The sequence below is a fragment of the Carassius gibelio genome, chromosome A4, assembly GCF_023724105.1.
Source record: "Carassius gibelio isolate Cgi1373 ecotype wild population from Czech Republic chromosome A4, carGib1.2-hapl.c, whole genome shotgun sequence".
NCBI lineage: Eukaryota > Metazoa > Chordata > Actinopteri > Cypriniformes > Cyprinidae > Carassius > Carassius gibelio.
The window spans coordinates 13,193,410-13,210,731 of NC_068374.1; the positions used below are offsets into that span (position 1 = coordinate 13,193,410).

Here is a 17,322-nt window from a genome sequence, read left to right on the forward strand (position 1 = left end):
AAAATAATATATATTATTTTAAGGTCCAATCCTGACTGTTATCTAGTTTCTTATTAGCATGCCTATTAATAGCATATTAACGGTTTATTAGTGCTTATAGGCACATATTATTAATGCCTCATTCTGTATGACCATGTTTTAGATCCCCTAACCTGACCCAATACCTAAACTTACCCACTACATTACAATTAATAAGCTGCAAATTAGTAGTATATTGAGGGAAAACTCTTAGGTTTCCTCAGATTATATCTGTAGAAAGTAGCAGTAATTTAATTCGCACAGTTCACAACAAGACAGCTTTCAGATAAAAACCTAAATTATTATTTATTTCTACTAAACAAAAGGGGTATGATTTTGTATTGCTGCACATTTCATAGCAGGTTCATGTGTTTGATGGCAACATGTCATTAAATTAGACACATGAGACAAGCAATTAAGTATAATTAAAACAAAACCAGAATCTGTTTGTAAGAGCACTTTGAGAGAGGCAGTGATTCATTGAATATGCATAAACAAGTCACAATTCATACAATTTAAAAACATAGATTATATTTTTTAATTTTACGCTGATGTAATGTCTGGAAAGCACACACTAATATTTTCACTTTGAAGCATAAACAATGTTCTCCTTTTGGTTCTTTTCGATGGTTTTAATTATCTAATTTACTCAAACATTGTTTACTTAGCACAGGAACAAACAATTTCCATAAAATAATCATACATCACATCCTGCACTGAATATAGGTTATAAAACAATCCATTCACAAGGGGAAAATAAGAAAACCACTGAAACTGGTGTAACTGTTTGCATCATCATAAACCCAGGTGTTCTCCCAAAGTTGAGTAGACATTTCATCACCAGACTCCAGTTGGAGAACAATACCATTGCTGGCATTACCATTGGTGACAGGCTTCCAAGAAAACACAGAGCATTGAGTTTGACCATTCTTCAGGAGACTGACTGCCATTTTGGTTCCACTGTGACAATGAGCATAAAATCTGAAGTAATAGACTCCTTTAATTGGTGCTTTGAAGACACCTGTAAGATACATGTACATTGCCACAGAAAATGTCATCATATGTAAACAGGATTAAGAACTGCATGTCACTCTTTGTCATGTATCTTTGTGGTGCTTACCAGTATTTGAGTCATAGGCACTTCCAACATTACTGAAAACTTTGCTGTAGACTAGAGTTTTCGCAGTACCAATGGGCCCAGTGTGTCCTAATCCAGATGACAGAAGTCCAGCTGAGAAGGCAACTTTTTTGGCTGTGAACAATAGTGACTTGTTATTTTTAATAAAAACCATTCAAATGTGTAAGGTAAATAAATCAATATTAACTACAGAAACCAATGATGCTTTTAACTTGCCTTCATTTTCTTTCTGTAAGTATTCAATCTTATTTTGTGAGTCAAGCACTGTGCTTTTTAAAGCTGTTCGGAATACATATACGATAATTTAATATCAGTAAACAATTACAAAAATAAGATTTTCCATAATGACAACTAATTACATATAACCTTCAACCTTACCTGCATTCTCACACAATACTTTGGTAAGGGTTTCTTCTAATTTTTGTATCCTTTCCTCCATGTTTTTAAGCTTCTCAGACTCAGCATTAACGTTCATCTTGCAGACCCAACCCCTGAAGGCCAACTAAATAGATGAGAATGATCTGTGAAACAGATGAAAATACAGGAGACTGGAGAAATTGGGTCCAAAGGTCAAGTCATTGCCTGAAATGGATTAAAAATTTAAACAGAAGAAGCATTTGTCATTAAACAAAAATAAATTATTATTTTAAAAGATTGACTCAAAATAATCATCTGTTCATGAATTGGATCATGAACTTGCATTACCGGGCGATGACAATTTGAACATTCCGAATAAATTACCCATAACCGGCCCTGAATTTGGCCAGATCAAAATGATGACTTCCACATGTCAGCCTCAACAATACCATAACCAAGCCACTTACACACCCCTCCCAGATGAACGGTCACAACAAGACAGAATTCTGAACAAATATTTAATTATTATTAATTACTGTTAAACACATAAGCATCTGACATTTTTTCAGTTGTACAAACAACTCTCTACAATACTCCTCTGTCGGTTCAGCAAAAAAATAAATAAATGGTTTATGATGTACTTTAAATGTAACTTAAGCACTATTCGGACGGGACTAGTTTTCTAAACTACGTTTGAGTTTCGATTCTTACCACCTGACTTCTGTGATTTTCATGTACCAATTCGGACGGGACTAACATTTCCGTGTTTATTACAGAGGTGGGAGGGTCTGATTTGTAAATCTGGGTGTCACAGAGATCACGCGCTCTGTATGCGTGCATTGCATTCATTCAGAATGATTGCCTTAGTATTATTACAAAAGAAATACTAAATGGCTAGTATAGCAAAACCATGTTAATGTGTGGTTCCTTTAGTTTAACTTGTTTTCTGTTTTTTTTTTTTTTTTAATTAAATTTAATTAAAACATTCTGTAACTGAGTACTTAAATGAATGTGAATAATCTTACCTGATGCTGATATTATAATAGCCGGTATTAAGAGTTTATGTGATCTTGCTCTTGATTTTATTATTAGTTTTTTTTATTATTTATTTGCTGCTAAGCAAATATATCAAACATCCGCGCGGTAAGAGCATCTACGGTAATTCACGTTGGCCAAAACACACAAGGAAACGCGTTGTGAAATAAAACATCACCGGCAATCACAGACATTCGCATTCGGACGGGATTAGTTTTCTCAGAGGATCACTGAGTTTGCTGAAAAACGGTAGGTAATTTGCTCTGGAATTCTCACAGAGGTTGTGTGAGAAAAACACAGACGTGGCAGATTCGGACGGGATTAAAATAACCAAGTACGTCTGTGAAACGCAGATTTCTCTAACGACCCCCTGTAAAACTAGTCCCGTCCGAATAGGGCTTTATTCACCCATGTTTCTGGTCATCAAGTTTCATTGCTTTGGCTAATGCTTGAACGTCCATGTTTACGGTCAGGAACAAGATGTTTCTAGTCATCAAGTTTCACTTCACGTAACACTTGAATGTCCGTGTTTACGGTAAGGAACAAGATGTTTCTAGTCATCAAGTTTCACTTCACGTAACACTTGGAACGTCCACGTTTATGGTCAGGAACAAGTAGCACTCTTCAAAAGACTAGTCATACTGTCCTCATGCCCTTCGTTCTTCAACCTTTCTTTTCGGCCAGACGGTTACACCTCACAGCAGCTATAACTAATGCATCATCAGGTATTGTGGCTATGGATTAAAATGCAATATATACATACATATATATATATATATATATCTATATATCAAAAACAACAACAACCTGAACCCAGGCCCTGTATTGTCTTTTCCCATCTACCTGTACTCCATTTTTAATTATTGTTTCTTCCTTCCCCCAGCCCTAGCTTTTTGTCAGCTCCCAAATTCTGACTGTCTACTATAGTTGAAAAATAAATTTACAAATCCCAGGAAAACACTACCGCTTTCTCTTGTAGTACATTTTTTTCCATCTATTTTCAAGTTTCAGCTTAAAATGACTATGTTCAATATGTATTATAAATCAATAGTACTTAAGACGTTGTTTATTTGTACTTTTTTAACTTTGAGCTTGTGTTGAGGCTCATAAAACGTTCTCTCCTTCCTTCACTTTCTTAATCTTTAATAGAGTGCATTCATGCTAAACCATGCTGGTTCCAGATCTGTTTTTTCCCATTCATGCTTTAAGCATTTCAGTAAGGAGAGCGAGAACCTTTGTGAGGTTAATTATCCGGGGCGTGTCTAGGGTGAGGCTGGGGGAGGCAGTGCCTCCCCTAGGATAAGCCCTGCCTCCCCGAGAAACGGACTGTCCCTCTGATGATACATAAACATTTAAAAGTTGATTGTTTTGTGCATATTTTTCCATCAGTAGCAGATGAGTCTGACCTAACAAAAATCCAGTTTGGCGCTGTTTGACAGTGCGCGCGCGCTTCAGGCTTACGGGCTCAGAAAAAGTGCATCATCTGAGAATAGAACGCCAATTAAATGTTTACCTTGCAGAGCCTTAGAGCAGTGGCGTGTCCACAAGGGTGGCACAAATGAGCTTTGCCACTCCAGTTGCCACCCCAAAACAGCGTATGGGATCGAAGTGCATTGAGAGTGAAACATCGTGATTTTTACTGAAACAGGGTTTTTTGAAAGTCAGAGAATTCTGCGACTTGCGACTATGACTTTGAGGTCCAACGATAAAGTGCCCTCGCAGTCCGGTCTGCCCCCAGTCCTCAATTTGGGTTAGCCCATGCGGGGCCCACAGCAGTTTTGCCCACAGGGGGCCCCAACCGGGTTTCGTGTGGGCTTGCCCACTGTGGGCTTGCCCACACGAAATCCGCTTTGGGCCCCTTGTGGGTTAGCCCATGCGGGCCCACAGCGGGTTTGCCCTTGTGGGCCCCATGATGGTTTTCTGTGGGCAAGCCCACTGTGGGAAAACAAGAGAAAACAAGTAAGTAAATTAATAGAGTTTAAGTGTAAATGGGGAACCCTTTTTAAGAATAGAATTAGAATTGTGAGTGCTAAAGTTAGAGGGTCAAATAAAGATGGAATAGATGTGTTTTAAGCTGATTCTTGAAGATGACTAAGGACTGAGCTGCTCGGATTGAGAGGTCATTCAACCAGGAGGGAACATTTAATTTAAAAGTCTGTAAAAGTGACACGCAAGTTTCTAGAAGCACATAAGTCTGAAGTAATGCATTTAGGTAAAGGGGTGCAGAGCCAGTGTTGGTTTTGTATGCAAACATCAATACCTTGAATTTAATGTGAGCAGCAATTTGTAGCCAGTGCAAATTGATAAACATATACACAACACACTCATATATTATGTAAAAAAAAGAAAAAATGTTAAATAAATGTATTTATTTATTTTGGATACAATTCATGATCAATCGTTTAATTATTAAATATTTCTGAAAGGAAAAAAAGGAAAAAGTAATATTTAATAATATATCAAATTTGCGTCAGCTCTTCAGCACGTGATTAATTCTAGCCAATGAGAGCAGGAACTGCCGGAACTCTGCATAGTTAATGAGCTGTCATTCCGACTTCAACTGATACCGACCAGCTCCGCTCAACCAGGTAAGCTTTTTTAATTTCTCGGTTAATTTCTTAATTTTTCTTTACAATTTGTAAAATTAGTCAAAATAGTTGTGAATTAATTATTTAATAGGAATTAATTTACACATTTTAATTTGGATTAACAATGTTGCTAGTGCCTTTTTTAAATGACCAACGGTTTTAACGGCAGACTTCCGATCGTTTTCTGAGGTAACGTAATCTCTGGTAATATATCCTTTCAAATTGCACATGAATTCATTAAATTAACATTTATTTACGACCATTGCAGTGTTTATTGGGTTTCATTTCCTTTTCTGTATTCTTGTTGTTCGACAGCGAGCAGTAACGTTAGGCCTAACGTACATAACGTAGTGTAATGGAGTTAGGTTAAGTCCATATAATGTCTCTTATAAAGTCCTTACTAGCAACATAAACGAAGATTAATATAGCATAATACAATACATCGGCTACACATGCTTATCAAATCTCGTTATCATTAATGTATGGCTGTTCATAACTGATAGTTTTCTCTTGACTGTATAGTTAATTTGTATGTACATTCATTCATACAAACCTATGTAATATTTAAGTGATAATATCTTTTTTCTCCCTTATCCTTTCTCAGACATTAAACCATACACCATATTCTAGTCCTGATCGCAGAGTTAAGGTCATGTCTCAATCCTGTACTGATGAAGCAGCTGAGGTCTTCAGGGTTATCACACACTTCAGACAGGTGTGTGGACACACTGGAGATAAACTCTGCAGGATCCTCCAGGACATCATTGTTGTAAGTGATCAACTTAGCAGTCATCCTGCGTCTCTTCTCAATGTTGTCAAAATAAAAATAACTTTTAATCTGTATTGACATATGCAATATTTCACTGATATTCATTGATGTTTCCTCTTTTTCTCCATTTAGTTTGTGTCAGATGCAGATAAAGAGTCACTAGGAACAGGTCACTGCATCTTTTGTAATGTAAGTACACTTTAATTTGTTTAAAGCTGCATATTCATGCATCAAGTTAAAGTCATTAGTTAATTTTTAAAGCGCTCATTTTTCCAAAAATGAAAGGTCTGACATTTACTTATACCTGTATAATGTTAATTAGTTGTTTGTCGTTAATTACGTCAATTTTTTTAACGCATTTCACGCATGCGCAGTGTGACAAATTATTCAGGTCAGGAAAGTCTCGTCGATCTCTGAATTCTCAAGATAGTAAAAAAACAGCGGCGAGCGCCGCGACGAAAACACAGAATAAGCGTAAGGTTTTACCCCAGTTACTCTCAAATACATTCATGCCAAGCTCGATAAACAGAGACGACTTTGGTAGTTGATACGCTGGAGCTTCTTCCTGTTATAGCGTCCTGTGTTTCACACTGTGCATGCACAACGCATACATGCAATGCAGCGAAAATTACAGCTGTTTGGAAAAGCATATGCATTTTTACTTGGTTTTACTGGCACTTGAAGCCTTCTGAACGTGAAAATATCGATCCTAAAGTATTGTGGCAGAGCAAATGAACACCTACCAAAAACAAGAGTGCCCAGAGTGCAGAGGGCGCATGTTTGGGTTTCTGAGTTCATTCTTTCGAGTTGCTCTATGCATAATTTCATAGATATGTGGCTATATTTAACCACTGGTTCACCTAAAACTCTTACACTATCTGTAGTTAAATGGCATGGTTTGATATAGTGCTAAGGTAAATTTGATTAAGTAAATGTTAAACTTTTGAAATTCAGAAAAAAAGAACCACATATTGATGATTCAATACATGAAAATTATGTATCTCTGTCCTTTTATTTATCTTTTGGTATGCATTTCAGAAAAAAAAATGGTTAGGATTCAGGTGTAATTGCAAATAGTGATTAATCCACTGAAAATTCTGATTAATTTGATAAAAAAAAATTAATCATTTGACAGCCCTAATATATATATATATATATATATATATATATATATATATATATATATTAGGGCTGTCAAAATTAGCGCGTTAACGCATTCGATTAATTTGAAATATTTAACGTGTTAAAAAAAAAATAACGCAATTAACGCGGTTGCAGTTTTTTTTTATTTCCAGTTGTGGCCTATGTGTGTTCAACGTGCAAAGAAATATGGATAAGACCAAGGAAGGACTTTTAGATGGAAAGTTTCAGTATAAAACTCTGCCGGATTACTCTTCAGTCTGCCACAAGAAACATTACTCTTCATTTAGTCTGCCACAAGAAACAACAACATTAAAATCATGAACTCAAATGTCATTGTTTAAAAAAAAAAAAAAAACAATGACTGTAACAGTGCGTAAATCAGACCTTTCTGTAACGCTAACGTTAATAAGCTTAAACAAAAATAACGAAATAATTGTGTAGCGGAGTATTTTTTGTACACAGTGCCGCGAACTGTCAATCACTCCTGTACGCGTGCATCACTGTCCTCCTCAGCTGCAGCAACTTGCGCTCTCTCTCTTCATCAAGCTTTAAAACAAAAAGGGGACAAAAAGATCATATTGTCTTTGTGCATAGGCTATAGATTAATTCAATAAATGAATATCTAAATTTGTGCCTTGCCGTCTACGGTATTTTTTTAGAACTTAGAAAAAAGATGCTGCAGCCAATGAACAGCCAGCGGGGGCTGCAGGACGACTCAACCTCCGCAGACAGTTTTTAATGTTTATCAGACAATAAATACTCAAGATTTTGCTTTAGTATAACTCACAACGAGTTTCACACACCTTCTCCGGCCACGTTGAGTTGTTGACACTTAACAGTGGGAAAAGCGACACATGCGCTATTCACTTGTATAACTTAAGGGTGAATGGTAATGTAGTTTCTGCTCTGGGTGGGATGAATTAGGAAGCTTGCATTGTGAAGGGCGCTCTGAAAATCGGCAGTGCAGGTAAAAGATTAAAACCTCTATTAAAACATATGTCCAAATGAGTGTACCGGTACGCTACAAGCACGTTCTGGGCGCACGGAGAGGTGGCGGTACGCTCAAGAGCTATATTTGGAAGTGGCGGTACTGAGTACCGGAGCATACCGGCCCACTTAAAGCACTGGCAATGACTATACTTTGGAATTTTTTTGCAGTCCACTTAGAATTCAACATGGAAATCATTTTTGTTTTTTATTGGCATTGATTGTTTTGAAATTCAAATGGTACTTACATGCCTGTGCTTTTATTTCTGTAATAAATATGGCTTTCAAGGCAACAGTTAATTTGGAGGATATTGATGGTTTATTGCAAGTATGTTGTTTACATGAGAAAATCTGTGTTACAAGTTAAACAAAAATTCCAATAAACAATCATATTTTGAATTTAAATAGTTTCTTTGTCTTGAGTTTACATTAATTATTTACATTTTACATTTACATATCCAAAAAGTTTCAGTCTTTTAATTGCGATTAATTTAAAAAAATTGTGCGATTAATTAGTTAATTTTTTTTAATCGATTGACAGCACTAATATATATATATATATACACACACACACACACACACACACACACACATACATATTTACATTTTAAATGTTGTTTTCTTTCTCAGGTAGATGCTGGGATAAAAAGCAGCCAGGCTACAGCATCTAAAATGGAGACTTCTATTAAAGTGGCTCTGTAACATAAGAGACTTGGGACAGTGGAAGGAGCAGAAGATCAGAGATCAGGCAGAGCTCTACTGATGCCCCTTAGAGGATTGATTTATCTATAATTATCTATAATATCTACTTAATTTTCTAATGAAGTTATAATTGGTCATTATTCTGTTTTAGAAATCTATTCAATATTTTCTAGTGTTCAATAGTTTGGGGTCAGAAAGTTTTTTCTTTCTTTAAGATATTACTTGTTTTCAGCAAGGGTGCATTAAACTGATAAAAAGCAACCGTAAAAACGTTTACATTGTTGGACAAAAATCCTATTAAAAAAATAAAATAAATGCTGCTCTTTTAAAACCTCTAAAGTAACCTGAAAAAAAATATATATTACTGTTTCCAGAAATGAAGCAGCACAACTGTTTTTGAGATGCTAAAAAAAAAAAGTTTATTGAGCACCAAAATCAGAATATTTTAATAATTTATTTTGTATTGTATGACACAGAAGACGAGTAATGGCTGGTGAAAATTAAACATCATAGTAAAACAGAACTCATTTCTCTAAAAAAAAAATATTTCATAATGTTACTGCTTTAACTGTATTTCTTATCAAATAAATGTTTTGGTGAGCATAAGAGACTTGTTTCAAAAACATTTAAAAATCTTACCTATCCTTAACTTTGAACAGTGTTTTTCTTCATCTATTACATGGCCGTGAATAAATCAAAGTATTTGAAATGTATGACTCTTTAATTTATTACTTCGACTTCTACTAATAATTATTATTCATGTGATTTAATAGTAATATTGCAGCATTCTGCAGGTACAAAGTTTTATTTGTTTAGGTCACAAAGGCCCTACACAGGTTTATGTCCACATTTCCCTCCAAAGTGTGGGCATACTGTGAGGACTGCTGGGGCCCTAGGTCCACATTTTCAGCTGGGACGCTACTTTGGACGCACACCCAGCCCACACTGTCCCCACACTCACCCCACTGTGCCCACACCCAGCCCACACTGTGTACATACCTGTGGTCATGTTATGGGCACACAATTGGTCCTATTGGGGGCCCACTCAGATTTATGTGGGCCAGCCCACCACACTCAACCCACACTTTTGGGCTGTCCCACTCGGGCCCCACACGTGCCCCACATTTCACGCCGGTATTGGGGCCCACAGTGGGCTGCCCACACGGGCAAGATTTTTTTGCCCGCAGTGGGCCCATGCGGGCCCCAAAGGGGCATGTTTGCTGGGTTTTTGGTTGTGGACGATAAAAATGTCTCCACGATCTGCTTTTGAAGAAATATTGTTGCATTGTGCAGCAGCGCATATTCTATCAGCTGGCGCCACGGAATTATTATAATACATTAACATAAGTGTTAACTAAGCGGTAGAGTTACTCAAACAGGATACTGCACTTATTCACACTTATTTTGCACTTATTTTTTTGCATCTGCTTTAAATCCTTACTGCTTATTTAAAAGTTTCATTCGTGTGCTTTTCTGACGTTCGGTTCTTCTAAGCACAAAGCTCGGCACGAAAACAAAAAACTGTGCCTAATTTCTAAGTTATGTTCTGTGTTAATACTGTCAAAACACACAAGTTTTATGTATAGACTAAGTTGGATATGTCTAAAATGAAAGTAAACAACTGAAAGAGGATGCATGTCTGTATGCATGCAGGTCTTAAAGGGACAGTAGGCTACATGCTGCCGTGTGAATTAAAGGGATAGTTCACCCTAAAATTTAATTTCTGTCATTGTTTATACACTCACATGTTGTCCAAAACCTATATTATCTTCTTTCTTGTGCTGAACACAAAAGAAGATATTTTGTAGAATCTGTGTAACCAAACTGTTTCTGGTTCACATTGACTTTGATAGTAGTAAAACCAGGGTTCGAAATGACTTGGGACTCTTGGGGGGTCCCCAAAAATGTAATTAATTAGCAAACAAATGTATGATCAAAAAAGAGAGAGGTAATCGAAGCCCTCGCCCTGCTGCAAATATCTAGATACTTACATCCCCAGCCCACCCATATAGACACAGGGTAAAATGAAATTCTGAAAAACTATCTATCACTTCTTCTTGCTTTACTCCTTCCAATACTTCCCGAAAACAATTTCATCTGATGATTTGAGTAGCTCTTTTTGTAAAGTTCTAGGATGATTTGTGTAATTTTGTAGGGCAGGCCTAGTGCCTCTGCATAGAAAATAATAAACAAAATACAAGCATATATTAACGCAATAGAACAAAAATACATGTGAAATAAAGCAGTGCTTTTGGTTTTTCAGGTAAATGAACTGTATTAGGTTACAGAAATCGAATAATCAAATGTAAAATAACACTGCATTCAATGTATACATTAAATAAGATTCATATAATTAATACAGTTCATATTTAGCTTCAAACGTGTATTTTCTCTTTCTCTTTTGTCGTTTGATTAACTTTGGTGACACAAACAGCTGCAGATATATTGGGTTGCTGTCCCTTTAAGACGAATGCATGTATCTAATACCGGTAATGACACGCATTAGTTTTCTTTCTCTGGCTGCGTTTACGGGGAAACTCGTTGAGACGGGCACTTTGACTTATTTTTTCAAACACATCGTTCTATTATTTACTTATTTTTTTTAAGAAAAGACGGTGTTCGGTGTTCACGAACTTCTGTCTGCGACTGCGTGGCTTTGTGCGCAGACAGACAGACGAGTCTACATTTGGATGTTTAACATAAAGCCTACAGATACAGCAAAGACAACGTCGGCAGTATTGACGGCAAAAAAATAGGCTACAGCATATTTCGTTTTAGCATTGACAGGAAGTTTTTTTTAAAGCCGAATTTGATGAGAATTTGATGCAGCAATTTACTTTTGAAAAAAGTCGGTGATCTTTCCTTTTCCTATTTTCCTCTCCATGCGCAGTATTCCAAATTAAGAAAAATAATATTAGCTTCCTATATTGCTTACCAAGCTCTTATTTGCAGTCATGCTCAAATCACATTCACTTTAATCAACTCACAGACTTTAATTAATTCCTGGTTATCTTTCGTAATAACTGACTGGACGAGTAACGTTAGGTTGTTAAGCTTGCTTTGAATAACTAGTCTAGCTGCTCGTTCTGCTGTTAGCTGGCAGATCATTTGGCTTCATACACATAAAATACAGCTAGCAAGAAATGTTGACAAACGTACTCTTCTACATTACACTGGGTATCTCTAGAGCCCCTTTCACACTGCCATTCCGGCAAATACAGGGGTAAAGTGTTCCTGTAATTGTTCCCTGGTCGCTAGATTTGGCACTTTCACACTGCCAGTGATGACCCGGTATATGTGCGTGCTTTCACACACAACCCTTGAAGATCCCGTAACGACACGTGACATCAGCGCGTGACGTGTAATGTACGAGTCGACAACGCTTGGCACGTTATACTTTAACTGAAGCAAGCAAACAATCTCTGCGTCAGCGCGGAAAGTGAGGAACTAACTGATCTCTGCTTTATTACAGTTTGCACATATGTTTTCGTTGCGAATGTTGATCTTCCTTCAAAACAGCCGGTAAAAGAGTCATCACTTCGATACGGAATTAGATCTGGCTTTTGTTCACACAGCGCTCGTTCCGGATCGATTACCGCAATGTTACTATGTCCTCAACCCGGGTTCGATTCGGTAATCAATTCCGGGACGTGGTTGCTTTCACACAGAAGGCGACCAGGCAATGTTACGGGAATATTGCGGGTCCGACGTGCAGTGTGAAAGGGGCTTAGTTAATGCAACTTTTGATATGGAGACTCCAACTCCTAATATTTTACTATAAGCAATTATGGAGATATAAACACAATCGAAGCACTTACAGGATTTTCATTCAGGATTTCACTCTTTTTGATGTCTCTTTTTGCCGCGTTCATCTAGTATGTGTCTGCGGGAGCACCACAACGATCTGTGACGCTGTAAATAACTCATCGGCTAATAGCTGCACCGATTGCTGCCTCACACTAAGAAATCAATTAATTATCTTTATAAATACAAAACGTCACGAAAACCTATAATTTTCACAATAATTTTTAATGTTAAAATATATTTGTCGGGGACCCCCCCAAAATCCTAAAAAAAAATTCTTATGGGGGGTCCCTAACGACTTATGGAGGGTCCGGGACCCCCCCCAGACCCCCCTCATTTCGAACCCTGAGTAAAACATACTCTGGAAGTCACTGTGAACCAGCAACTGTTTGGTTTTCTTCAAAATAATGCTTATGTTTAGCAGAAGAAAGAAACTCATTCAGGTTTTTTTCTTCACTATTAAAATTTTAGGGTGAATTATTCCTTTAATGTTAATAAAACACCAAACCCACAGAGGAAAATCACTCAATACTCTTGACTGAAAAAAAATAAATAATAATACAGTTGCTTTAATAGGAATCAGTGTATATAGTGTTTTATTTTTATATTTGTTCATTAATTTTTTTTAATGCTCCTGCTAAATACATCTCTTGTACCTGAAAATAAAACACTTTATTTGTATATTATCTGTATTATTAATGTATATCTTTGTTCTAATTTTTTAATAACAAAGATAAAATAATTACAAAGATTTTTATCTTCACCCATGCATTTTGGCCTAAATATCCGCCATACTTTTTCATATTTTGTTACCTTAAAATGCTTTATAATAGGGAAATTGGTTTGGCTGTGATGCTCAAACAGCTTCTAAAATAGAAAAACCAACATGACAAAGAATCTGGATAAAATCATGATTTCTAAAAACAAAAAACAAAAACAAAAAACAGATTTATTAGAATTTTATTATATCACCCACCCCCTGAGGGAGAACAAACCCATACAGACTCCAGACCCCTGTAAAATAATAATAACATTTGCCTATGTCAAGGCACCACTAATAATAAATAAAATTTAATAAACAAATAAAATAAAAATAGAACCATATTTAAAAATAGTTATGTTGCCTCTGCTACTGAGATCATAAATTAAACTCTCTAAGTCTCCTTACCCCCGTAGCCTAATATGTTTACTTTTATCTAGGCCTACATGTTTACATTTATTCATTTAGCAGACACTTTTATCCAAAGCCACTTACAACCAGAGAATACCATTCAAATACTGTTCTCATACTGTTCAAATGAGCATTTGCATTTTTTTTTACCTGGGGCCGCATTCACAAAGAAACTTATAAGAGGCTAACTGGCGAATTTATGGTAGCACCTACGTCTGGAACAGCTTAGAAGAAACAAATTAATTTACATCTTGTCTATACAAACGTGACTTCAGATTCATTTTTAAAAACCCTACTCGTGTAGCAAGTCTTCTCACAAGCAAACACCTGTCACTCATCATCAAGCAATCACTGTGATCTGTTATATATATGAATCTGTGAATAATAATAATAATATCGTCATCATATTATTACTGTTGACCGGGTTTAACTAACTTTTATGTGACAGCCCTATAGTCTAATAGGGGCTCTGTACCCATCTCTGGGTTCCTGGCTTAGAAAAAGATATGCACTAAAACAGATTGTGTGTAGTAGGCTATAGATTATTTTGCGCCAATTTTTTTCAGTTGTTTATGTTGCCCCCCCCCCCCCCCCCCCAAACATGACATCCTGGTAACCCCTCTGTTAATTATCATTAAAACCACCTTAGATTTCTGTGTTTTGAACAATTTAAAAATAAATAATCCCAAAATAAGCACTATCACATCACATTCAAGTTATCAAATGATCTGTGCGTGACTTTAATAGGACAGAGAGAGTCTGCCATGCAGCCAGCTTGATAACATAAGGATTTACACATTCTACACGACATAAAAATTATTTAATAAGATGGAATAAAATAAGTAACACCATAGTTACTGTTTCGTGAGCTAGGAAAATGTACATATAAAAAAAGAAAATTTAAACAGGACCAAAACAATTGTACTTTAACCATAATCATCCAGCCCTACGTGAAATGCTGCTGCTTTTTTAATGGAGGTTACCTGGAAATCTCTCGGTGCGCTGTTGTTGTCAGGCCAAAAATGTAATCTAGTTTCTATCCAGTTATACATTTTAAATGCATTAAGAAAAACAACCTTAAGTGAATTCTACAGATTAAAGAAAACTGATAATAGTCATCTATGGAGCAGACAAAATATCTATAATTATTTTTTTAACATTTCATATATGCTAGATATGAAATATGTGCACATTACTGATTATGTTTATGCAAACAAAAAGTAATTCAATTTTTTGTTTGTTTGTTTTAAACATGAAATTATTTACTGGTTATTATGATCATTTTGGTCACGACTTAATACCACCTTTTGACACTAATTCATCTCTTGTAACATTTGGACTGTATTGACCATGCAGTATAAGGTTTATTATCGATTTAAAAATTGTTTAGTTAATTTCAAATACTTATTATTGCTTATAACATTCAAGCTTTTACTTAATTTCAACATGACATACACCACTAATGAAATTCCAAAATATTGGTCAAACAAAGTTGTTATTTTAACATGTAATACATAGATTTACAGACATTTGTTCCAACCACAAATACCATAACATCAACGGTTACAACCCTAACTTGCTTAATCTGCCAAAGACGATTCAATATCAGTGACATAAGACAATGACTGACTTTTTGGACATGTTAGCTTATTATATTTAACACAACACCTAGATTTAAACTGTGTTTAAACATGGTCACTCGCGGGCAATTTTTTATTATAAAGATTTACTATCATTTCGATCACACGTGCACACATCAATTAATCATTAAGTCCGTAAAAGTAACTTTACTCAAGTAAACTTAAATGGTACATGTTTTCACTTACCAACTCTTTCCTGGTTCACTGCAAATGGTCGTTTCTGAAGTCTGGGCAAGACGGCAGCCCACGCCCATCTTTAATACTATTTCCGAAATCTGACACCCCTGACAAATCGCTCTCTTAGCGTGCACGCGCGTCACACAGCTGAACGCAGCGCTTGCAGTTCTTCTTCTTCTTCTTCTTCTTCTTCGTGCTTATTGGCGGTTCGCATTCTTTTTCAGAGCATTACCGCCATCTACTGTAGGCAATGGATCAGAGACTTAATTCCTCACTATAGTGGCTAGTTGGGAGTGCCTGCCCTTCATGTTGCTGCGAGTTTCAGCTCCTCCATGAAAACCCCAATTCCCTTCCACCCACGCTAATTATAATAATAATAAAAATAAATAAATAAATAAATAAAAATAAAAAAACGTATTCCTATATTCTATGAATTAACTTGGTTGCCTTCAGAAATTGTATTAATATACTATATCCTCCTCCCGGATTCAGAATATCCTCTAATGCTACCAGTTGATCACTTTCCTTCTGCATTTCTCCCATTAATGTCTTTCCTTCTTCTCCATATTTACTACAGTCTGTAATTACATGTTCCACTGTTTCTCTTACTCCACACTTGTCACACATACCATTAGGATGTTTTCCTATTAAATGCATTGTTGAGTTAAGACCTGTATGCCCTAATCTTAATCTTGACATACAGTAATGCAATCCTCTTTCCTTTTCCTACTCGAACTCCTTACCCTTCCTACCAGTGGTTGAATTGAATGAAGCAGTCTTCCTTTACTTTCATTGTCCCAATAATTTTGCCATTTTTTATTTATCTCCCTTTTAATGATTGATTTGATTTCTTCTTTACTATGCTTAATGTCCATATCTATATTTTCTTTTGCCATGGCTTGCTTTGCTAATTTGTCAGCTTCTTCATTCCCTAACACTCCAGTGTGTGCTGGAACCCACAAAAACGTAACCCTCTTATTTGTCTCTCGCATCGTTAATAAAACCTGTAGGATTTCTAATACCAGATCTTGTCTTGTTTCTGACTTTTGTGCCTCCAAACATATCAGCACAGAACTTGAATCGGAACATATTAGGGATTTATTTATTTCCATTTCACTAACTTTATTTATTGCTATCATTATTGCTGTTAATTCTCCTGTAAACACTGACACGTGATTAGTTATTCTTTCACACCTTTCCACTTCCATTCCTGGGATGACATATGTAACCCCCACTTGGCCACTTTGTGGGTCTTTGGACGCATCTGTATACACCTGTACATACTGATCATACTTACTGCTTATATAATATTTTGTAAATTCTGCTTCTGATATGTCCTGACCTTTTTCTTTTCTTTGTTCCAGCAAGAACAAATCTATCTCTGGTTGCAGTAACATGCAGATCGGATTCACTCCTAATGTAACCACTGGGATCACACTATACCCATTTAATTGCATATCCTCTACCAGTTCATTAATGACCCACCCATTGTTTTATATAAACAACCATACAAGTGTAATTGTTACTAAGCCTGCACCTATGTCTTGTCCATTGCCCGCACAGATTCCTGCAGCTAAACTTGGATGTACATTTACATTCCATTAAAGGTTATTGATGACATGCCTCTGAAGTTTGACTTTTTGCACCATAACAATACTTATAGGCAACTAGTCATCATATCTCTAGCTCTTTAATGTATTTGCATTGTACTAAAATGCATTCATTTTCAATGGGCATATATGCGGTTGAAACAGGTAGCCTAGTGCATCGCAAATTTTTCAACATGAACATTT

At 36.1% G+C, this 17,322-nt stretch overlaps 2 protein-coding genes and 1 long non-coding RNA gene across 6 annotated transcripts in view; 1 reads left to right on the plus strand and 2 right to left on the minus strand.

Annotated features, from left to right (window-relative positions):
* The window catches only part of LOC127969170 (GTPase IMAP family member 8-like), a 451,440-nt gene that overhangs the window by 378,445 nt on the left and 55,673 nt on the right, over window positions 1-17,322 (minus strand). The window lies entirely within an intron of this gene.
* On the minus strand, window positions 299-15,704 carry LOC127969734 (complement C1q-like protein 2). 3 transcript variants are annotated; one of them, XM_052571812.1, is made up of 5 exons: window positions 15,539-15,704; window positions 1,535-1,677; window positions 1,373-1,435; window positions 1,139-1,270; window positions 299-1,039 (listed from the first exon to the last, which is right to left on the minus strand). In XM_052571812.1, exons 2-5 carry the CDS (start codon window positions 1,629-1,631, stop codon window positions 762-764), a joined length of 570 nt encoding a protein of 189 aa, XP_052427772.1. In that variant the 5' UTR covers window positions 1,632-1,677; window positions 15,539-15,704; the 3' UTR covers window positions 299-761. The 3 variants fall into 3 exon arrangements, with proteins under 3 accessions (XP_052427772.1, XP_052427790.1, XP_052427781.1); XM_052571830.1 differs by having other exon boundaries at window positions 1,535-1,658; window positions 15,539-15,681; XM_052571821.1 differs by having other exon boundaries at window positions 1,535-1,738; window positions 15,539-15,676.
* Window positions 4,390-9,648, plus strand: LOC127970193 (uncharacterized). Its single transcript, XR_008156550.1, has 3 exons — window positions 4,390-5,905; window positions 6,038-6,094; window positions 8,666-9,648. It is a non-coding gene; the product is annotated as an uncharacterized LOC127970193 (long non-coding RNA).